Genomic DNA, 22,550 nt, shown 5'->3' on the forward strand with positions numbered 1-22,550 from the left:
GAGCGATGACTCTAAGTCTGAGACCTCCTCAGAGATATCCGACAGCGAGGACACAGCAGACACGGGCCTAGAAGGAAGTGAGTTTGACGAGTATTCAAAACCTGTGTTACGGAGAAAGGGGAAGGGCGAACTGTGTGACACCAAACCTTTGTACGATGAAAGTTCAGAAACTGCATCTGATGGTTCTGTGGTGGTGAAACGCAAAAGAGGAAGTCCACGGAAAAGTGTTTTTGAAAAAATTGTAAAACGCAAGAGGCTGACAAGGAGTAATGCGGTTTACTGTGGAGAAAATGGATCCGACTACGACTCCTCTAGCACTGCCCTTACCCAGGATGAAATGAACGATCAAAGTGAAACGTTGACCTCCTTTAAGCCCATGGGATTCGAGGTATCTTTCTTAAAGTTCTTGGAGCAATCAAGCCCATCTAAAAATGCTCTGAAGAAGAGGATTCGACTGAGAAACGCTACAGTGTTGTGCAAAAGGTCAGACACATACTTGCACTACCCAAAAGGCTTTGATACCCTTGAGTTCAGGAACCCTCAGAAGCTGACGTCACTTAAAAATGTAAAAATTGTAGTGGACAAAGCCTTTTCGGACGTAGCTGATACTCTGCTGAAGCAGCTCCAGGAAATGCGACCCACAGTAATATTAGAAAAATAGATTCCGATGTAGTATTTAAGTGACAGGCTAAATGTTTTTCTTGTCAAAACACCGTAACTCAGGATTAGAACGGTTTTGAACCTGCTGCAGAATGTTGCCCAAAACAATAATACTTTTGATTTTGTTTTTTCACCGCAAAATATAAATCCACTGTTTTTCAGTTGACTATGTGGAAGTTGTTTTAAAATGATACATTATTTACTGTAACCTTGAGTCTGTAAAAATCTTTTGTCTCTATTATATATTGAGCTCATTTTATATTATATGTATTATTGGTAGGATAAATTTAAGCATGTTTGTATTTATCTTCCCAGCACATTGCCTTTGCAAACTAAATTTAAAATGGAAGGCTAAAAACATTACAATGTCATGTGATAAGTATCCCCATGTGACAATGAAATGGTCCTTTTAAACAAATGGAATGTGATGTGTATAGTTTGTGAATGTTGTTGTTTCAATATGCCTTGTAAATGTTCATTTGTAAGTAGACAATGTTGTGTGTAAATATTTTGTTTCTTTTTCAATGAACTACTGCCACCAGCAGTCTAACTTAATTGAGATAAACAATTTTGTTACAGATTGCATTTCTCACTGGTGTTTCTTTCACGTGTTCAGATTTGTCATTTTGTTTAAATTACAAGACTAGTAGAGAACTTATTTTTTTTATTTAACTTGTCAGCTCTGAGATTCGATCTAGCAACCTTTCGGTTACTGGCCCAACACTAACCACTAGGCTACCTGTTACCCCAATTTCAATTCCCCCAGAAGAAAAATGATAGAGAGAAATTGGTAGAATTGTCTATATTATTATTTTTAAATACAAGAGATGCATTACACAAGGAAGAATGCTGGAGCTCCTACAATCAGAAAAGGATCAGTTTTAGTGCTTGTTGTAAAGGAGTAATGCCATATAACAGATGTGATATAACATGATCACTAAACAACTCTCAATTGTTGAAATCAAGTTGTATGGATTTCTCTTCATTAATCAAGAAAGATCAGAGTTCTGCATTACCTGAAATTCAACATTTTATATTGATAAGATGTTTATCACAAGGCTAGCATACACACTATCTCTCCCATGAAAGATGGGAGAGAATCTGCCAATGGAATGAATCTGCCAATGTATAGATTAGAATTACACTGACGGTCATATTTACATAAATGGGCTCCACTGGGGACCATGACATGAACATAAAATGAATGCTGTGATGTCAGTAAGGAAAAAGGCATGGTCTATGTATGAATGCAGTCCAGCACTGAAAGTGGAAACGTAAAGCATGAATTTTTTTAAATTCTTTGTTAATCATAATACCAAAGTCTGAAATTACTGTCAAAGTAATGCAATGACTAGGGCTTTACAATAATGGTGAAATATTTGAGAAATGTTGGCTAAGTAGTTTAACATTTTCCTATGAGTTGCAGAGGGTGCACAGAGGGACATGTCAAAAGTGTTTTTCATGTTAAAAATCCAATTGATTGTATTTTCCATATTGTCTATATTAAAGAGCACTTCATTTGATATAATAGGCTTTTAAATGTCAATATTTGTGCACAATTTCTACTAAAAACATCAAAGGGATGCAAAAGGGAGTAATTTTATGAAATGATCCTACTGCAGTCGATTTGCATGTCAAGCACCTGTCAGAGGCCACCTATTATGCCGACGTGCAGCACTATACAAATAGCCTAAGTAAAGTTAAGAATAGCCTACATGTTTATTTTCTATAAGCATATAGGGCCTACCATTTTTATTAGATTGTTGGGTAATGAATCATAATACCAAAGGTGATTATATAAATTATACTAGATTAAATTAGCAGACAATTCAATTAGCAGAAAATTGAGACATAAAGGCCTTAAATACGACCCTAATGCTAAAAGTAACAGTATCTGTTAAAAGGTTAAAGGTGCTTTGTGGGTGGGTGGAGGGATGGATGGATGGATGGGAGGGAGGTGTGGAGGGGCAGATGGATGAGGGGATGGGCTTGTACTGTTTTTCTGTTATCATATCTGAAAATCTATAAAGTACAACAACAAAAAAGTTCAAGGTGAATAACTACAAGTTCTACATAGTTTCTGAAATCATTTAAGTTAAAAGAAGTCCTGAATTCTGATCACAATAAATTATTAGGTAATTGAATGCAATTTAAGAGGGAAAGGTTTGGTTTCCCTTTGTAGCTGGATCTTGTGAGCCCATTATATCTTTGTTAGGTGTGGGATGAAGGGTTGAGGTACTGTTGCTGATTGGGACAGTGTGATTACAATGCCAGTGAGCTCTCTCTTCAATTGGGATATACCGCTTGCTAAAACACTTCCAGCACTGTTTAGATAGGATGTATACCATCTCCGAGACATTCAGTACAATACACAATATGGACGTGCAGCCCATGATGTAGAGGAAGACCATCTTCTCAGTGGCTTTGGAGATGTAGCAGTCTACGGTGTTAGGGCAAGGGTCCAGGCTGCAGCGAAGCAGTCTGGGAACGTCAAAGCCACTGTAGAGGAAGTAGAAGGCCAGGAGGGAGCCCACCTCGAAGGTAGTCTTGAAGACGAGGCTGAGGATATAGGTGCAGAGCAGACCTCCGTCAATCCTACCTTTGTCCACATACAGCTTCTTGCCATGCCTGCTCTCCCTGTTCTCGCGGTAGGCCACGTGGAGAGCCACCAACAGGGATGGAGTGGACACCATGATGAGCTGGAGGGCCCACAGGCGGATCTGGGAGATGGGGAAGAAGTGGTCGAAGCACACGTTCTCACAGCCAGGCTGCTGGGTGTTGCAGACAAAGTCATTGTGCTCGTCCTTCCAGACCTGCTCAGCAGCCGCCACGTACACCAGGATGCGGAAGATGAAGACGATGGAGAGCCAGATGCGCCCAATGACTGTGGAGTACTTGTTCACCCCACTCAGGACGTTCTCCAGAAACCCCCAGTTTGACATCTTCTCTCTGATTACATGAGCCTGTGGAGGAGGAAGAAACTGTAGATATGGGGCTCTGTCCCAAATGGAACCAATATTTTTCCCTACATAGTGCACTACTTTTGACCAGGCTGTTCAAAATAAATGTACTATGTTGTAGAGAATAGGGTGCCATTTGGGACACAACGACACGACCCTGTAGATACAAGGCCAATACTCAATTCTGCCTGTTATGATGAAGAGGGCATCATCTGACAATATAAATATATTCCAATCATACATTGACCATAGGAGGCTAGGCTATATTTCTATATTCACCATTCTCTCCACTATAAATAGTAACAGGTATTATTGTTTATACTTGTTACACTGTAGGCTACTTGTAAATATGACAGTGTAATAAGGACAATGTAATGCAGTGTTATCAAATTAACATTTATTTTGATAGCAAATTAATGGAAAGGGCAAATATCATGTTGATAACAAATCTGTGAAGGCTATAATTACTGAGGAAGGAATATCTTCTTTAATACGCTTTTACAATGACAACATCTACTGGTTCTGTATTTCCTGACTAGCAGTACAGTAGCATCACATCATGTATACATTAATTAGTATTTTACAAAACAGAAAGCTTCTATTTTTACAATTGCTCTCCAGTGAATAAATGCCATTGATTAACTAATTTATTTCAAGTAGCCAAGGCTATTAAAACTGTGATGGTGCGCATTTTCCAATAGAATAGGCTAAACCTATTTTAAGAACACTATTATGTTCAGACAAATACAATATTGAAAGAAAATACAATAATTAACTCACCGATTATAAACAGGCTATTCCAGTTTTTTCTGTTTGTGTTATGTGTTTGGGGGCTAATTTTCCGATGCTGGCTACTGCAGTCGATTTGCACGTCGAACACACCTGTCTAAGAGGCCACACCTATTTTCTACCCAGAGGGCTTGTTTGGATAGTCTATTGCGGACGAGCAGCACTATACAAATACCCTAAGTATAGTTAAATATACCCTGTAGGCTATGTGTATTTTTATATTAGCCTATGTCCTATAATTGTTTTTATTAGATTGTTCTGTAGGTTTAAGATTAAAGACTGTTTCTGAAAGGTTTAAAAAAAACAAAAAGGAAGTGAAAGCATCCTGTATTTAACACTACAGTATGTCTATTTTCAATATGCTTTAATGCCTGTAGCTACCATTCATGAGTCACTATGTGCATTCATTCATCTGTCGTTAACCCTACAGATTGTTCTGGGACAGACAGCGTCACCATGGTCACATTAAACACTGAACCTGTCACCCGTGGTAGGAAATATCAGTCCATGAGTTCATGTTGCGTTGCTAAAATAATTAAAATATATAGAATTGTATCTAAGTTCAATGATTATTTGAATGTCCCTTGCAAATGTTGACTTCTTTGTAGCTATATTGGGCATGAATGACAACTTGTACCATGCATTTTTTATAGGTATTTCAGGTGTCCTATGACTTGAGTGGTAGTAATGGATAGGCTCACCTTTCCCTCTGTTCAAGGCTAACAAGATATTACACTTTTTTTCTGAATTCGGGGAAACAACGTTCATATAAAATCGTTTATGATGGGTGTCTTGTATACTGTAATCAAAATGCCAAACCAAGGGTCTGACTGACTGTGACACAAATGCTACTGACTTGCCTAGTTAAATAAAGGTTAAATAAAAATAAATACAGCAGAAACCATGGTGTAGCCTACTCCATCCACAAGGTGGCGCTCTACTATTATAAAGACGTTCTAACATGCAAACAATGTGTTTTTTCTTGGAGTTCGTTGACTGTTAGCCATGACTTCCAAAACAAGTGGACGTGTTGTTGTGGATGCGCTATTGGTCGTTCCAAATGGTTTCCATCATTAATAGCGTTTCCTCAAACGCGTTGCACTTCTTTATACAATAAATGTAAACCTTATCCATCTCCTCAAGTAATTGCACAATGGCATCTGAAAGCGGTAAGGAGGCTGCGAAAGAAGGGGACTTCAGGATGCCTGGCCTTAGAGGAGCGAAGACCACCACTCTTTTCCGAGCTGTCAACCCTGAGCTCTTCGTTAGACCCGTAAGGCCTAACTCACTGGTCACAATTGTATTACGGACAATGAGTCTGTTTGTTCATCAGTATCGTCTGTTCTATTGTCGATGCAAATTGTGTTTCCTTTACAGAACAAGCCAGTGATGGCATTTGGACTTGTGACAATCACCTTGTGTGTGGGCTACCTGGGATACCTTCATGCCACCAAAGAGAACGACCAGCAGCTGTATGAAGTTATTGACAGTGAAGGGGAGGAAAACGTCTAAATGGGACTGATCAAATCAGATGTGCAATATATCCTGAACATTATTGTGGTAAAAATGGCTTGGCCTGAAAGCACTGGATCTATGTAATGACGATGGTTATTAAATATTGTTACAATTAGGCAGTAGCTCTTGGATTCATTTATGAAACTATTGAAATAACAATTTACCATAGAGTAAGGGTAAGAATGTAAAACTCATAAAAGCATATTGAGCAATTAGCAATCATCATCAAGCAAGGAGCTGAATACCCAAGTCAGACGCGCTACCGAAAACTGACGATGGTATTGTAACGACCCTGGGTTTATAAGCGCGGATATCGACTCTGCAGCATGAGCATGCTTTTGCTACACGGTCGATAGCGCACTGGACTTCGGGCTAGAAGGTCGAGGGTTCGAGACCTACTCCCTGCTGTTTCATTACAGTATCTTCTGAAGGGGGGAGTTTTGTTAAGACCCTCCGCAGACACTTCGCTTTAAAGTTAACACTCATCTCTTGCGGTGCGGTAATGGAAACAAGGAATGTATATTTCATATTAGTAAACAAAAGTTGAAATGACTACACACCTTTGTAGGGTTAGGGTTCCCACACGACCACATTTCCATCTTACAAGGCTTTTTTTTAACGGAAAACAAGAGTGGACTACCTTTGCTAATTATCTATATGCGTCTCCTAACACTGTACACGGCAGGTGGACGCCACAAACGTGACTGCAACTGTGTTATAACAGGTTAAAACAGTGTGCAGTAAGTGTGTATTTTTGCATTTGTGGATTTTTTTTTTTAATATGAAAGTAGAGTACCGCAATTGAGAATCGATGTATGTTAGATGGAGTTACTTTAGGCACCATTATTGGGCTAGGAGCTGACCAGCTCTCCCGGAAAAAAGGCAGTAATTGGAACGTCTCAATGAGCCACGTGCGTTCTAAAAAGCATCACAATGGATTATTATTTTTTCCGGCACATGCATTTGGAGTCATAAATTCTTTGTTGTTTTCTTCAGCAAGGAAACCTTTTTAGTACTTCCAACAGATCTCTGTAACTAGATTTGATTAAAGCAAGATATCCCGCCCCATGGGGTGAGTCAAAGCTACAATAATTACGTGCTTTGTGAGGTCCACTGTAAAAGCTAAAATGGACACACTCAAAGAGCAATGGAAACCCAACGTGGGAACCCTCAAAGCTTCACAGCATCCGTCCACTCTATCTAAAGGAGGTCATAGATGCACTGCAAGAAAGCGAGAGCCCACAAGCCGTGCTCTCACAGCTTTGTATGGAGACCCAATGAAAGAGCTGAAGCAGTTGAGTACTCACTCAAACATCATTGGTATGCCCACTCCTCCTTTACTACACCCACTCCATGTATCAATGGTAGCAGCCTGTAACAGATGTTTAAGTGACTGTATCACATTGAATTGCAGATATAGGAGAAAACATACACCAGTATTACATGACAGAGTTTCAAAAGGAGAAGGAGGAGTGTATTAGAGCTGCTACTGAGAAGGCGTGGGGCAAGGTACAAAAATATGCTGATTTTTGTTGTTGAACATTGCTTAGGTCTGGACTTCAATACTGTGCAAGAGGTTTTGCTAATGATAAGTCTTGCTTTCAGGCTGATATGGAAATTGAGAAAATAGTGTTAGAGACACTTCAGTGGGCCAGAAAGGAGAGAGAGCTCTTGAGGAGGAAAGTGGAAAACGCAAACTCTTATTTGCAGGTGTGAGGACACTTATAAAAGGAAAACAATTGTAATCTATAGTAGTCTATAGACATGTACAAATTGATAGAGTAGCCTACTATATCAATTGTTTCATAAAAAGCTGTGATGCTCAGATATTTGAATAGAGTGTAGGGTTGGCTATGTGTAAGCCTATGTAATCAATTAAATTGCCTCATGACATCCTCAGGAGACCATGGCTAAGTATGATATCAAAACAAAGCGCAAGATCAGGTCCGACATTGAGAAACTGCGCAAACGAAACGAAGAGAGGGCCTCTCAGGAAATCCGAAGGGCCATAGAGAAGATAGCCCAGCGGCATGCTAAGAGTGTTGTGAGAACCCGAAGAGAAGAGGAACAAACTACTGCACACGCTGCCACTATCTTGGAGATGTTGGTAGACATATGTGATCAGAGTGATAGCTACAGTATTTCAAAAGCAGCTCATGGGTGTAAATTGGGGCAATGAGTGAGATTTCTGTGCTTTTTATAGTCATAATTTTCTAGCTTGATGCCTGTCTGTCTTTGACATCTTGGAATTGTCGTGGCAAACATGCTTGGCTTGACAATGATGACAACGGAGGAGTAGGCAAAATCTGAAATAGATCTGTGACCGGCTAATGATTTTCCTATTGTGGTTCACAAACTCATTATGTGATATGTTTACAACAGGGACTTCATGCTGCAACCGGAGGATGCAAAGGCTGTCGCCAGCAAGAAAAAAGATGAGATACTGGTGGAAGTGAGGGCAGTGATGATATCCAGCATCACTGGCAACATCGAGAGAACCCGAAGGAAGGAGATGGATATTGCCCAACGCAACATAGATGAGGCGGAGGGGCGGTACAAGGCAGAACTAACTACCTTGAAGGAGTCAACACAAGCGCTTGAGACTCTGCTGGACAAGACCATCAGGGACCTCCGTACAGCAGTAGCCGATAAGCAAGTATATATGGATGACCTGGAAGAAACAAGGGCAGCATTTCAACATTTCATCAATCAGCAGTTTAAAGAATTGAAGCCTGATCAAGCTGACTTTATCCTACCGTCAAAGAAATGTACAGGTTGAATGATAAGTGAACGAATAGAAGCCCAGAAAAACATGCGTCTCTTTGGCTTATCACAATTGGTCAACTGTAATAAATCTGATTATCCACATGCTATTTGTTTGTGTAATAATTGCAGTAATTTTGTCGGTTTGATATCTGATCGTGTGATTATGCCAGGCATCACAAGTACCTGTCATATAGGCAGGTCACATGTTGATTTCAACAACAAAACTTTGGTACGTAAAAGTTTATTTTATCATCTTTAATGCCAGGAATGATTTACGTTGTCATTAGGATGAACTGTGTTACATCTCTTTGAAATAATCTGTGCGTGCATTTATTGTTCAATGGTTTATTTTATTAGCATTGCATGATCATGAATCTCAAAGTAATAAAATATAAATACAGCATTGCATTGATTGCCATCAGTTCACAGAATGTTAACAGCTATGCATCTCTCCATGCAAGTCACGTTCTCGTTATATTTCCCCGCCCTCCGATATTTGAAGTTATAAATGAGGGCTTGCAGCATCCACTCAATGGAATTGTTCAACCGCACGATACCCTGTTCGGAATGAACTTAATATGGCGGAAACAAGTGGACTAGATCCCAAGTCTCTTGTCCAACCGACACTCAAATATAATGCTGTCTTTTAGATTGTTTAGATAGGAAATATGAGGGGATCGATTCTAAATATTTTTCTCGCATTCCGGCAGGAAAAATAACAACGAAAGCTCCAACATTTGGAAAGGACTGTGAGAACCCCACAATGAGCCGCCGCCACGCAACAGGTAAGATTCGAGTCAAGTGCACGATGCAGCGTGAGAATTTGTTACAAATTTACGAAGTCATTATGGTGTTGCATTCTCATATCACGTGTGATGGTAGCGCTTTGTGTTTGTGGTAAATGAAGTGTGTAAAATGTGCCTGCAAATAAGCTCTGTTCTGATGTATTGTAGTGAGGGTAGTTTTGCTACTTATTGGCTGCAGTTGGGTTGGGTGGGGAGAGGGATTGGAAGGCGCCGGACGCTCTGGTTTCTAAGGTTAGTGGAAAAACACCGATGAAATTGTACCCAGGCATGTTTCTAATGTACATGTTCGTTTCGCACAAATACTTTCAGAATTCCAAGGGGCCTCCCCCTCCCTACCGCTGCCTCCAGATCATGTGTTGAACTCGGGAGCAGTAGTTTTCCCTGGTAGGCTATAATAAACACTCGATTCATTATTTGTATGTTACTATGTGCAAAATGTAACAAAACGATAGCAAATTATGAACTGTAACAATGTGCGCATGAAATGATTGGATTTCTGTCAACAGGTGCCTTTGATCAGCATGGATGTTCTCTGGTCATGTTCCCTGTGGATTCTCATGGCAGTCTTTCAGATCTAAGCAAATCTGAAGTGGTTGACTTCATACACTACTTTCTCTGTTTGTACAAGTATGTACCTACAATGTAATGTTTATTTTTTATTTTATTTTTTTTAACGGATGTCCATTTAAGATTGCTCAAAACTGGAAGTCATGTTAAGCCTTACTGATGCCACTTTGTTTTTTAGTAAGAAACAGGAGAAGGAGAGCTTGGTTTCAGTTGTGGCTGATTTGAGACAAGCCACTCTTAATACAACAAGGTTCATCGCTGAAACTCTTCTTCTCCTTGAGGTATCTATTCTATCATTTTGCCCCAAAAATGCATATTTTGAATAATTTGAGTCAACATTTCATATTTTAGATGGATTGTAGGCATTGCTTTACAGTAATGGTCATAGTTGGTTCTTAAAGTAATGTTATTTAGTACACCTCAATCCACTTTTGCACAATTAAAAATAATAAGTTGATTTTGTCTGGGAAATGTTGCAAGTTAGCCTCAGTTTGTTGTATTGCTGTGTCCAGTTCAACCACAATGATGTTCAGCACTTCATAGTTCCACCTCGGATTGGCCTTTCTGGTACTCCTAGCTCATTAAGTGTTCTTGTCTGATGTTGCTCTTTAGGGCACAATGCGAAGTGCGTCACTTCCTGCTTGGATGATGGTTATGGGCTAAAATACTGAAGTGGTGGCGGGGAGGGAGATCACATGCTGCATCATATGCCTTCAGTTATTTAATAAGCCCTAGTGGAATTGTATGAGGAATTGCATTATCTGAGCTAAATTGGTTAAGGTGTTTGTTTGGAAATCTGCCATACAATTCAGTGGTCTATGGCTCTTTTTGTCTGATTACATATTATCATTTTGACAATCAAAATGGTAGACTCTTAATGTCCACAAACATACTGTGTGCATTTGATTTAGTCATTTTTGATAATGGTGCAGTGAGTCTTCATGTCAGTTTGTCCTCATTTGTCATGGCCACTGACAGAACCGTGGTGCTCATTACAGTTCCACATCGGGGAAGACATTTGTGTGCCCCACCCAAGTTGTACTACTAGAAGGTGTGTGATTTTGACTTGTTGTCATTAATTAATACTGACAAAAGTAACATTAATTTCTTGCCCCATCTAGCTTCATAGGAGGACTGTGCACACTGTATACATAATTCAACCGAAAAAGAAAGATGTTCTGAAACTTTTGTTGAAACTGCTCGTACCGTCAAAGTCTTATGTTGCTCCCTTTAAGGTAAGATGGGTTCACTGTCTTCACCTTTCATATTGTGTGTGTGTGGGGTGTGTGTGGGGTGTGTCTAAACATCCTTTTAATACCAACAGAGAGTTCTGCTGAAAGGGGTCTTTGACCTTTCCAACTACATTGACAGAAGCCAGTTGACTGCATCTTTAGGAGGCTACCTGGTTTACTGTCATCGGAGTTGGGTTACCTTTATCAAGGTTTGTCTCTTACAATCATTTAGATGGACTGTTGTCATTTCATACTGTGGTATTTTGCTTATTGGTCAAGTGGAAAGTTATGCCAGTTGTAAAATGTTGGTGCCCATTCATTGGCATATAATCTCACCAGAATTCTCATGACCGTTTTCTTTCAAAGAATTCCATTGACTGCTAGCGTCACTACTCGTTCTGTTAAATAAGCACACTGGACTTTTCTCATGATAAATCTTAGGCAATACATGACTAGTCTTGTCGTGTGTGTAATGTGATCTTCTTAAAGGACCGTCTTATTTGCCACAGCGAGCTTTGGCAGTAGATTATCTTAGGATCAGTCATAACGCCACTAATAGGTTTAACACACGGCAGCATTGTCCTCCTTTCCCCATCAGGGGTCAAAGGACGACCTCACTGCCTCCTATCCTCTGCTTTTGATTTGCTGCCTATTTTGAGGATGAAATTACTAAGAGAGCAGGAGAACTCGGCTTCCAATCCAAGCTATATTATTTCTTTCACTAGTAAACATCTGTGGTAGATTCAGTTAATGAATCTATCTGGAGAGATGGGTGTGCAATTAGTGATTCAACTTTCATCTGTGGGGAGATTTTTCATTTGTGAATCCATTCATGAGTTTCAGTGATGTGGCCCCTGACCCATTGTTACCTTGGTGAAGCTTGCGAAATTGCGGAGTGCAATCAGTGGACCTCATTACCAAGTGAATGGCGGCCCCCTCTCCTCTCGCCATTTGATCATATTCACTCATGTTTGACTGGGTGTTCACCCATGTTGACTATTCATTAGTACTGCTGAGGGAAGTCTGTTTTGACATGCTGTAATTAATGTTTTCGGTTACAATGTTGTGCTGTTACAGTAACTAAATGGACATTCTTGGTAGATTGAGTAGGTGAGCAAACTTTGTTATAGATTTAGCTTGTCTTTTGCCTATTGGTTGGTGATTGTACAACTTTGACAAGCATGTGAATAATGCATTTTGATGCAACAGGATTTACTTTATTGTATTTTTTTCTACTTCAGCTCACCCTCATCCTTCTAACTAGCTTCTTGGACTGTTTATATAGGAGATAGATGGCTTTGTCCAGGAGTTTCTCTCGGTGGTCCAGAGGCTCCCGTCCTCCATCTCCACCCTGCAGACCCTCTCCAGACAGCCTGTCCCCTCTGCCTTCACTGAGCTGAAGACCTTCTGTTACACCAACGAGGCCAAGTTCCAAATGCTTCGGCAGTAAGAGACTCCGTTTTCACCATTGGGCTCTCATTCAGTTGGACATAACAAATGCCTACTTTGGGTAGTACATGTGTAAGCCGAGTTGATCTACACATATAGCGGCTGTACATATGCTCACTTTCTAAGTGCTTTTAATGGCTTAAGTTACCTGCCTCAAGTTGCAACACCTTTTGAAGGATTTTCTTGAATATTTCCTTAAATCTTTGGACTCTTGTGCCCCTGCAAAGGCTGAGTGACTGTATGTACATATTATGGACAGAGGACATGTGTAACTCTACTCTCCTTGTGGTGTGTAGGGAGCTGGGGTTGGATGAGCTGCTAAAGCACTGTGAGTGTGTGGTGGAGAAGATGCGCTACCCTGAGAAGAACTCGTGCTATCAGGCCATGGCCGGGACAGCCCTCTTCACCAACACAGCCTTCGACATGCTGCAGAACTACAGCAGGTACTGTACTGTGTGGTAGGCACTGACACTGCTGACAAAGTAAATGTAGGCAAGCTGCCATTTAGGCTTTTCCTTAGGGTTAAGGTGTGCATTTTATTTGTTTTTGAAGGGAATACTTGCATATTTGACACCAAATGACTTTCTATCTAGACAAAGCTGTCAATGGATAGATATTATGTAAGTAATGTATACAGAACTGTTTTATTTCAAGGTTCATCATAGTATTCTGCTACATTGAGTCTTTTCCCCGGGTTGAAGGTATCTTATTGTTGTCTTTGTTGACAGGATAACTGTGGCTGTGGAAAAAATTGAGTTGCTGTGGCAACAGGCCTTTTCCAAGGCCCACCTCCAGCTACAGGTCTTCCAGCTGCGTAATGAGGCACAGCAGGTTTGTTATAATACATAACAATTACTCTAAAATGTTGTTAATTAGGGCACAAAACAAAAAACATTTTAAAATGCTTTCCAACTGAAAACAAAAATTGGTCATTGTTAGTCCAGTCCTTTCCTGTTTGTCAGTTCTTCCATTTGGTGCCTAATGAACATGACCCAGTTGTCTTTCCTTTTTCCATTTTCAGAGGCTTATTGAAGTGTTTAATTATTTTTGCTTTATTTACCTCCACTTGCAGATAACAGAACAGATTAAAAGCCTTCAGAAAGAGAAGCTCCAGCCTTACAGAATAGAGATCTCTAAAGATGCCAGAAGGGCTGAGATGTTAACGTCAGAATTTGAGGCATCGATCTATACCCCTGCCATGGTAAGTATAGGCTACTCTGATATTTTCCTCCTAAGATTGGTACATTGCAGTATTTGAGCTGCTGTATGGATCCTAAATGACACAGCGGTGGTTTGTCCTCCGTCTTGTCAGGCCCTGGTTCGCTGTTCTGAAGATGTGATCCACACATTAGCTGAGATTCTGCCTCCTGGTTCTGTCCAGACCAGGGAAGAGTGGGTGCAGGCTCTGGACAGACTGAAGGAGAACTTCCACGCTGCTGTAGAGCTCCCTCATCAGACCCTCCGAGCAGTCTCTGACTTCTACCACTACTACAAAAAAGTAGTTGTCCACTTGCACTAATGTTTTATGATTCCTTATTGTGCATGCCAACTTTTTATATTATATTGAAGTGGTGATGTAATTGAAATAGACTACAATTAGAAATTCTTGAAATGACATCACATTTTACATGTTTATCTCCTGTGATGTGCATGTGGTTTGTGGTTAGACATTGTCAATTTAATCTTGAGTCATGTACTCAACTTCTTTCATATCAACAGGCCAATAGTTGGTACAACATAGTCCTGTGTGAGAACTTTCTCCAAGACCTTCTGTGGGGTGTGAACTACGACTGCCTCCCCAGGCAGCGGCACCCGCTGGAGATGCATGGCCCTGTCCCTGTGTGGAGGCAGGCAGTCTGTGACTTCCTGACAAACAACCCCTCCCCGGACATGGAGGAGCTGGTCCAGCTTGCTCACCTGGCCAACGTCATCCCTGACGCCCAGCTGCAGCAGACTGGCAAACAGCTATCACAAAGGTGAGAAAATACTGTTGCATAATACTGTTTTATACCACAGTGCGATTTGAAATGCTTTAGGAGGGTATTAACTACAGACTTCCCTAGTTATTTGATCTGGTGACTTTTATCATAGTTTTTGCATTGACCCTGGCGCTTTCTTTCTTTCAGATGCTTGAATCTGTGTAAACTTCTGACCTGTCCAGGTGTAGTACCTATCAACGACCTCCAGTCTGCGCTGCAGTGGCAGTATGAGTTTCTGAGAGCCAACCACAGGGAAGGACCTGGGCCACACACTAACCTGGCTGTAGGCAGAGTACCTGAGGCCAGTCTCAACATTCCAGATGTGACGTTTAGTCACAGTAGAACCTCTGGTTCCAGATCCGACTGCCACACTAAGGACAACATGCACAGTCACGGCTCTCTCTCCAACCTCAAGCACCATCAGGCCCCTCTGGGTACGTCTCCCTCCAGTGCCGTCTCTGGGGCTGTGTCTGCTGTGGGGAAGCCTCCCTCCCTCAGCTCCTTTGACTCTGGCTTTGATGGAGCAGGAAGCGGCCACATGGAGACTGGCGCTGGGCGAGAGGGATGGGAGGGGCTGTCCAGGGTACCAGGCACCAGGGACTCCTTCAGGCCCATCACCAGGCAGCCCCAGATCCACGAGGAGAACATCTCCAGCGTGTCTGACTCTGAGGACCGCAGGGAGGAGTTTGACTTTGAATCTGTGGGCAGCACCACAAGGGCCAGCATTCAGATCATCCCAAAGATAACTGTGGACTCGATGCATTTTGAGATCAAGCTGAAGCGTTCGGCTACCCTGCCCCATAATCCATGGCTCAGTCTGCCTGTGGAAGACCTTGAGAACTCCTACACGGTCACCATCACTCAGAACCCATCACAGTCACCACAGCTGCGGGACGTCAAGAGCCCCAACCCTTCAGAGTGCTCCCACCACAGCGACCAATTATCCAACTGGTCCAGAGACCAGCCCACACAGACGGAGGTACAAGCCAAGCCTCAGAGCAGAGGGGCACAGCCCTGCGACAGTATCCTACAGGCACAGGACAGCTTTGATGACTCGGAACTGAGTGCCATTCGGGATCCCCTTTCCAGCACCATCACAGATGCAAGAGATGGGCCGAACTACACTGCAGAGAGCAGCCCCACTCTTCTCTGGGATACGTATGACTTTCACAACCCCAAACAGGACAGCTGTGAAAGGTAATGACACATTATGCTCTTGTCTCCTGACATGGTCCTCATAGGTGCCCATTGTGCCTAGTAAACTATGAAAGCCAAAGCACTCATCTTGTTGCTGTTTGATGTGTTTTGCAGGATAACCAGCTCCATGACTGAAGTCTCGTTAAATGACTGGGACCTGAAGGAGCAGGAGGGTCTCAGGAAGGTAGAAGAGATCTTGGACCGGGCAGCTGGAATACTAGAGGCATGTTGGTACAAATGTTCAATGGATTGTCTTCATGCCGAAGCAGTAAATGGTTTGGCTCCTCAGATTTGCACATTACTGAGATTGTTAGTAGTGACCTTAACCTAGGCTTGTGAAATTCTGGGAACGTTCAATAAATTCCCTGGTGTTCCAGAAATCCCGGATGGAGGATTCCCAGAATCAGGAGGGAATAAGCAGGAAATCAGAATTCTCAACCAGGATTTCTTGAAATCCAGGGAATTTGAGTTCCGGGAATTTTGCAGCCCTCCCTAAACAAATGGCGTAGGCCAATAGCTTGCATTTGTAAACATTTCACTAACTGTGTTTTTTACAGGAGGAAGAGAATGTGATGGTACAGGAGCAGATGTTGGCTGTCCTTCTGAAGACTGAGAGCACGAGCAAACCGTGGGAATCATGGGGCAGTGAGGCGCAGGTATGTGTGGTAGGTCATGATATAAATGTGTACCTCTAGGTCAGATGTGGATCATGGAACCATTTAAGCTGGTGAACTATGAACAAAGTAGACCACTGTCCATACATTACAAATTGGATTCTATAAATTAGATTATTAAATTTTTTTCGCAATAACAAAATGCACTTGTCAACAAATTATATTTCCCCCCCCCCTGGAGAGTTGTAAGAAAGTATTGTTTTTACAAGATTGAAAATAGATTTAATTTAATACAAGCCAAGTTTATTTTGTTTGGTGGACTTTAAATTGGAATAGATAATCAGCTGATGGGGGATCTCCACTTTTAATCTTTCTGTTATTATTAATAACAATGTTTTTGTTTTTCAGATGACCTCCAGTGACCTTAAGGCACATGGTGTCCTGGGCCTTGATGACAGTCTTGCCTCTGCAGACACTGACAACCAGAGTGAATGCAGGTCACCAGAGGCAACCAGTGAAACTGTGGCCTCAGAACACAGCATGGGCCACAATGGATGGCTGACGGAGACTGGGTTGACTGGTCTGATGTGCCCTCAAAGCAGCAGGGGAGAGTTGCTGAAGGAGCTGAGAGGACTGCATGTTCTGGATGAGCTCATCATGGAGGAGAACCTGAAGATCCACCAGCTTCGACGGGCTGAGAAGCAGTGCCCTGATGAAAAGCCCACTCAATCAGCGGTTTCCCGAAGTACGAGCAAGGAGAGGCAGGAGTTCCTATTAGAACTAGAGAGGGAGAAAAGGGAAGTGGAGGGGATGGAAAATAGCCTAGACAAAGAGATGACCAAAGAATGTCAACTCAAGAGGATGAGCAGAACCAGGAAAGTAGTGAAATGCTCAGTAATGGAAAGGACTTCTAAACTTAAAAACTTGGAGGACCGTGCACTCTGTGATAATCTTATATCACACAATAGGAGCCAACACCACAACGTAAAGCACTTGCCCTCCTTACCCCAAGACTCCATAAACCTGGATCCTAATGAATCCCTCAGTATTACTGCAACCCCATGTCCAGATTATGCCAAAACCCCTGAATCACAAACATGTGTTCAAAGTGTAAATGGTCAGTCCCCACATGATGACGCTAATATATCCAGCTGTGGTGATGCCGTGGTAGAAGTTGACACCCCCAGCTACTGTGATCTTACTGAGCATAATTCACCACAAGTTTTAATTCTACCACAAATCACTTCTGATCCCAATGAATCTATTGAAAAGGTTGGAATCCAAAGCCATGAGGGTACAGAGAAGAAAGATTTAAGATCTGGGGAAGCTTTTCAAAGTTGCACACCAGAAACGACCTCCTTTATACATGAAATGTGCCCTGAACATGGAGCATTTGACCCAGGTGCTAATGCCAACAACCCCCCTGTGCCTAAACCAAGAAAGGCATCTGTTCCTGTGAATGATAAAGGTCAAGAACTCAAAATTCCAACCAAACCCATGTATAGAACTCTCTGCTCTGATAGTGATTCAGACCCTAACCCTAGGCTCACACCGCAAGTTGCGCTCAATACTCAACCGAAGCCTAAAGAGCGAAACCTCAAACCTACAAACAGTTCTCCTAGTTCTGTTCTGAGTCAAGATGTGAATGAACACAGAAGTGACAACAATGACAAACCCTTATCCGCTCAACAGGCGTCCTTATGTAATAACCCTTTGGAGTTCCATGAACAGTCAACGCTAGGCGGCTGCTCTGTGGGATCAACATTAACGCTTGTTGGCTCTGACTGTGTTCAGATAGAAATCCACTGCTCCCAGAAATCTGAGGATGTGTTAACACATTTGGGGTCCAATTCTGAAGAGCTGTCTCGTATGTCTGCTGAAGTAACGTCTGGATCATGTGAACCAAGCGGAGCTGATGAGTGGAGAGAAGTAGAGGTCCCTGATGGGTTCCAGAGGTGTGGTACTGCCAGGAGATCACCTGTCAATCAACCCAATCACCACATCCCCACCAGAGACGTAAGGCTTTAGTTAGTCCACGTTATTCACCATAGACCTGATTATTATACTTTATCTTTCGGTAAAATGTGAATTATTAGGCTTTTTTTTTTATTTTTTAGATGACCAATTTCAAGACCCCTATTGTGCTGGACACAGGGTCTGGTTTGATGAAAGCAGGGTTTGCAGATCAGGACCTCCCAAATACTATATTCCCAAATATCATTGGGCTGCCAAAATACGAGGTAAGGCAACAGCCAAGTATGTGGCATCTATACTCTTGGACTGTGTTTTTCATCAAGTTAAGGTCGTATTGGCTCCCTTAGCTTTCCCTAAGTGCAGACTTTCTTTGTAATTTGCCATCAGGAAATAATGAATGGCTACTTGGAACGGGAGACCTATATTGGACATGAGGCTCAACATATGAGAGGAGTCCTGGCACTGAAGTATCCCATGAAGAACGGAATTATACGCAACTGGGATGAAATGGAAAAGGTTGGTGATATATTGTTGACTTAATTTTATCCAATATTCTGTATGCGCTTTAGTGGTGCATTTGGGAGTACTGAAGCCATAGTATCAGGCTGTGGTGGTTTTGACCTCACTGCTCAATTGTCTGGTTTCAGATTTGGCACCACACATTCCAGCAGTTGCATGTGGAACCAGACGATCACCCTGTCCTACTGACCGAGGCAGCCATGAACCCACTGGCGAACCGTCAGCGCATGGTGGAACTCATGTTTGAGTGCTTCAATGTTCCACTCACCTACGTGGCCATGCAGGCAGTGCTGGCACTTTACGCAGCAGGGAGAACCACAGGTAAAACGAGCACGATTATATTCTCTACAAATGTGTCTAGTCGGTTAACATATTTAAGTCAGTTGTATCCCAGAGTAGAGGACAGTATGCTTTCAAAGACCTGTTTAAAGCTATAATCTAAGACTGGTTACTATACATCTACTATTTGGTTGAATAATTTGGAAGATGGCAGATGATCATTAGAGTATCTGTTTCTCCTACTAGGTGTAGTGTTTGACTCTGGGGATGGAGTGAGCCATAGTGTGCCAGTGTTTGAGGGATACTGTCTACCACACGCAGTGCAGCGCTGCACCTTGGCTGGCCATGATGTTACAATGCACCTTAAAAAGGTATTTGATATTAACGCATAATTATCTGTATGTATTTCTGACAGGGACAGGGATTTTGTCTAAAACAATTAGTTCAAAATGATGATCACTTGAAAACAATGTCCATTGCCTGTATTGTGTGCCGCTGTCCTGTGTACCAGCTTCTGCAAGAGCAGGGGTTCTGCATGCGCACTTCTGCCGAGATGGAGATTGTGAGGGAGATGAAGGAGAAATGCTGCCGGGTGTCCCAAGACTATGAATCTGAGCTAACCTGTGGAGGGTCGGCCAGCAGTGAGATGTATTACACTATGCCTGATGGACAGGTCGTCCACCTCAGCACAGAGCGGTTCAGGTAACCATCTAACAGGGCCCCTGAATCCTCACACTGAAGACTAAACACTCAACCTAATGAGTATGGATAATTAAGTGTTCTGCTTTGTCTGAGGAAATTGAGACTAAGAACTGTTTCCCTTTGCAAACGGTGCCATTTATTGTTCAGTTTTGATTATGGTGCTACCAAGTAAGCCTTTGGATAGCCACCAAGGGTTGGCTAAGATCTGTTAATCGGTGGCGTCTTCCATCCACAGGGCTCCTGAGATTCTGTTTAAGCCAGAGCTGATTGGACGAGACCATTACGGGATGCATGAGAGTATTTTCAAGTCTATCCTTAGTTCAGACATTGACCTCCGGCGGAGTTTTTTGGGGAACATTGTCCTATCAGGTACATAGTTTTTGGTTTATTAGTTGCTGAATAGTTGTCCACTCATCTGCCCATGTCTGAATGTATTTATTTCCCCTGTGAAGGTGGAAATACCCTGTTGGCTGGCTTGCCTGAGCGGCTTCAGAGTGAAATTAGAACCATGGTGCCTACAGACTTGGGGGAGTGTGTGCGGGTGACCAGCCCTAAGGACAGAGATTTCTCTGTATGGAGCGGAGGTGCAGTGCTGGCCAACTTGTCTTCCTTTGCCTCGGCCTGGATCAGCCAAGAGGAATACGAGGAATATGGTCCCCAGATTGTTTTCAGGAAGTGCTTCTGAGCTGGACTTGCCTGAAATGTACACGTGCAATAGAGTATAGCTCTCCAATAGTGCCTAGTTTCTATGTCTGCTTTTTAAACCTTTTTTTAAAATCATTTTCAATGGTGTTGTCTATGTACTATGTCTTTCATTACTGATGTTCAGCACTGACACTTCCAACGATCTGGCACTTTGAGTGTGATATAAAATGTTTCTACTGTTGTCGGATCAGACAATACTTGGGAATGTTCAGTTTTATGCTTACTGTGGCAGAAATCCTGTCAAAGGAAGATGAACTTACTTGCTAGCTATAGTGCTTGTCAGGAATCCCCTGATCAGGATCTGGCCTTATGTAAAGAAAGGTGACTGATTCTCCTCTGAATGACTCCTAAAAAAGAGTAACTGGGATGGGTGTGCCTCTTGAAATATTAGGTTGTTTTTCTACCCTTTTCTCTTTTTTGGGGGGGGGGGGAGAATATGACAAAAGGCACTTGAACCAGGTATTTTGGTGATGGTCGGGAAATCTATCTGTTTTATTTAAGGGCCCATTTTGAGCAGTCTTCTCAGTTTCTGAGGAGCAACTAGGACAATGCCACGGTTCTGGCAAGGTCAATGACCAGAACTGTACGTAGTGCCCCAAATTTGAATATATTTTGTCGGTTCATTTTCCTATTTTAAGATGAGCTTTCTAAAGTTAATCTTGAAATTGTCTGTAAATATTTCTGTTTTTAAATTGGCTTTCTAAAGTTGTCTTGAAATAACTTAATCTAAAATGTCCATGTTATATTTTCTGTGTCCACTTGGTGAGATACTGTAGTTTTCCCTCTAAGACTTGTAGCTAAATCAATGCAGGTGAAGAGTTGATGCCACCATGCCTGAATGGTAGACTGACTGTTCATTTTACTTATCCATTTGAGTTTTCATTCTAATGTCTTGAGTCTGCACTTAGTGTTGATTAGGGTACGTTTCATGTCCCAAATATAAGGCCTATATTGCGCAAGTCCTGAATTGTGTCATTCAGCTGTATACAATCACTGTTTATTGTGCATTGATCCTTAACATACATTTTTGTTTGATTGGGCCCTTGATTCAATGTACTAATCTCTATTCTTGACTGGTATGATTTGTTGGTTCACATTGTATTGGACTTTACATGTTTGTTCACAATATATTGACTTTTTTTTACTTATGAATATTGAGTGATCTTTCAACTTTAATGAGTGGGTCATATCTGACTTAAATGCATGGTTTTTCTATTATAAGTATTTTGACAACAAATGCCTGAACTTGATGAGAATGTTGAATTTTGTTTCATTGAGGCTACCTGATAGCCATGTTGGCTATGCCCTTAACATTTGATTGTTTTCTTTGACTTCCTATGGACTATTCCTATGGATACTATGGACAAGCAATTGGCCTTATCAGTTTAAATAACTAGTATTTTGATCAACCCCACTGTATTTACAGTAGACTTACTAGTATCTAGTGTGATTCACTTATTACATAGCCGCTCTTTGATTTTGTCACGATTTTTGCTTGTTCTCTTCAATGTGTTTTAAGAACTGCTATGTTTTTCTACTCTAAAGAAGTGGGGTTGCCATGTGATCTTAATCGCAGGTCTTTTTAAATGGAGGTCTGGAGCGTTCCCTGTGGGAAATGGAAAGGCCTTATGAGGGCTGAAATATGAAGACTGATGAATAGTCGTCTCATTTATGTTAGTTCTTGGTGGTCAGAGGTTGAATTGAAGTCCCAGCCTCTCGGTTTTGATTGTATATTCCATGCTCGAGTCTTGCTATGATTTACTTAAACCAAGTTGTATGTCAGGTCTGTTTTTTAGAATAAATATTTTTATGTATCTGACTGTTGCATGTTTCCATT

At 41.8% G+C, this 22,550-nt stretch overlaps 3 protein-coding genes across 5 annotated transcripts; 2 read left to right on the forward strand and 1 right to left on the reverse strand.

Annotated features, from left to right (window-relative positions):
- Nucleotides 1-1,447: 1,447 nt before the first annotated feature.
- On the reverse strand, nt 1,448-7,362 carry LOC106571283 (gap junction beta-7 protein-like). 2 transcript variants are annotated; one of them, XM_014144181.2, is made up of 2 exons: nt 7,232-7,362; nt 1,448-3,623 (listed from the first exon to the last, which is right to left on the reverse strand). In XM_014144181.2, the coding sequence occupies exon 2, from the start codon at nt 3,600-3,602 to the stop codon at nt 2,811-2,813; it is 792 nt and encodes a 263-aa protein (XP_013999656.1). In that variant the 5' UTR covers nt 3,603-3,623; nt 7,232-7,362; the 3' UTR covers nt 1,448-2,810. The 2 variants fall into 2 exon arrangements, with proteins under 2 accessions (XP_013999656.1, XP_013999657.1); XM_014144182.2 differs by lacking the exon at nt 7,232-7,362 and adding an exon at nt 4,401-4,548.
- On the forward strand, nt 5,397-6,039 carry LOC106571284 (small integral membrane protein 8). The gene is made up of 2 exons (XM_014144183.1): nt 5,397-5,682; nt 5,787-6,039. The coding sequence occupies exons 1-2, from the start codon at nt 5,563-5,565 to the stop codon at nt 5,919-5,921; spliced, it is 255 nt and encodes an 84-aa protein (XP_013999658.1). The 5' UTR covers nt 5,397-5,562; the 3' UTR covers nt 5,922-6,039.
- LOC106571281 (uncharacterized) lies at nt 6,216-22,529 on the forward strand. Of its 2 annotated transcripts, XM_014144178.2 has the most exons (26): nt 7,353-7,433; nt 7,530-7,634; nt 7,825-8,027; nt 8,307-9,475; nt 9,806-9,880; nt 10,003-10,123; nt 10,242-10,344; nt 11,185-11,298; nt 11,388-11,504; nt 12,581-12,741; nt 13,041-13,187; nt 13,473-13,575; nt 13,817-13,945; nt 14,057-14,242; nt 14,464-14,720; nt 14,871-15,920; nt 16,035-16,143; nt 16,478-16,576; nt 16,943-18,550; nt 18,652-18,774; nt 18,896-19,024; nt 19,156-19,348; nt 19,553-19,677; nt 19,818-20,008; nt 20,244-20,377; nt 20,461-22,529. In XM_014144178.2, the coding sequence occupies exons 4-26, from the start codon at nt 9,454-9,456 to the stop codon at nt 20,691-20,693; spliced, it is 5,529 nt and encodes a 1,842-aa protein (XP_013999653.2). In that variant the 5' UTR covers nt 7,353-7,433; nt 7,530-7,634; nt 7,825-8,027; nt 8,307-9,453; the 3' UTR covers nt 20,694-22,529. The 2 variants fall into 2 exon arrangements, with proteins under 2 accessions (XP_013999652.2, XP_013999653.2); XM_014144177.2 differs by lacking the exons at nt 7,353-7,433; nt 7,530-7,634; nt 7,825-8,027 and adding an exon at nt 6,216-7,244 and having other exon boundaries at nt 16,478-16,585.
- Nucleotides 22,530-22,550: the final 21 nt, after the last annotated feature.

This window comes from Salmo salar, chromosome ssa15 (genome assembly GCF_905237065.1).
Source record: "Salmo salar chromosome ssa15, Ssal_v3.1, whole genome shotgun sequence".
Taxonomy (NCBI): domain Eukaryota; kingdom Metazoa; phylum Chordata; class Actinopteri; order Salmoniformes; family Salmonidae; genus Salmo; species Salmo salar.

Coding starts and splice junctions, on each gene's coding strand:
- LOC106571281 (XM_014144177.2), top strand. CDS start 9,454: ATGAGCCGCCGCCACGCAACAG. Junction 12,742..13,040: donor AAGTTCCAAATGCTTCGGCA/GTAAGAGACTCC, acceptor TGTGGTGTGTAG/GGAGCTGGGGTTGGATGAGC. Junction 16,144..16,477: donor GGGCAGCTGGAATACTAGAG/GCATGTTGGTAC, acceptor TGTTTTTTACAG/GAGGAAGAGAATGTGATGGT.
- LOC106571284 (XM_014144183.1), top strand. CDS start 5,563: ATGGCATCTGAAAGCGGTAAGGAGGCTGCGAAAGAAGGGGACTTCAGG. Junction 5,683..5,786: donor CTGAGCTCTTCGTTAGACCC/GTAAGGCCTAAC, acceptor TTTCCTTTACAG/AACAAGCCAGTGATGGCATT.
- LOC106571283 (XM_014144181.2), bottom strand. CDS start 3,602: ATGTCAAACTGGGGGTTTCTGGAGAACGTCCTGAGTGGGGTGAACAAG.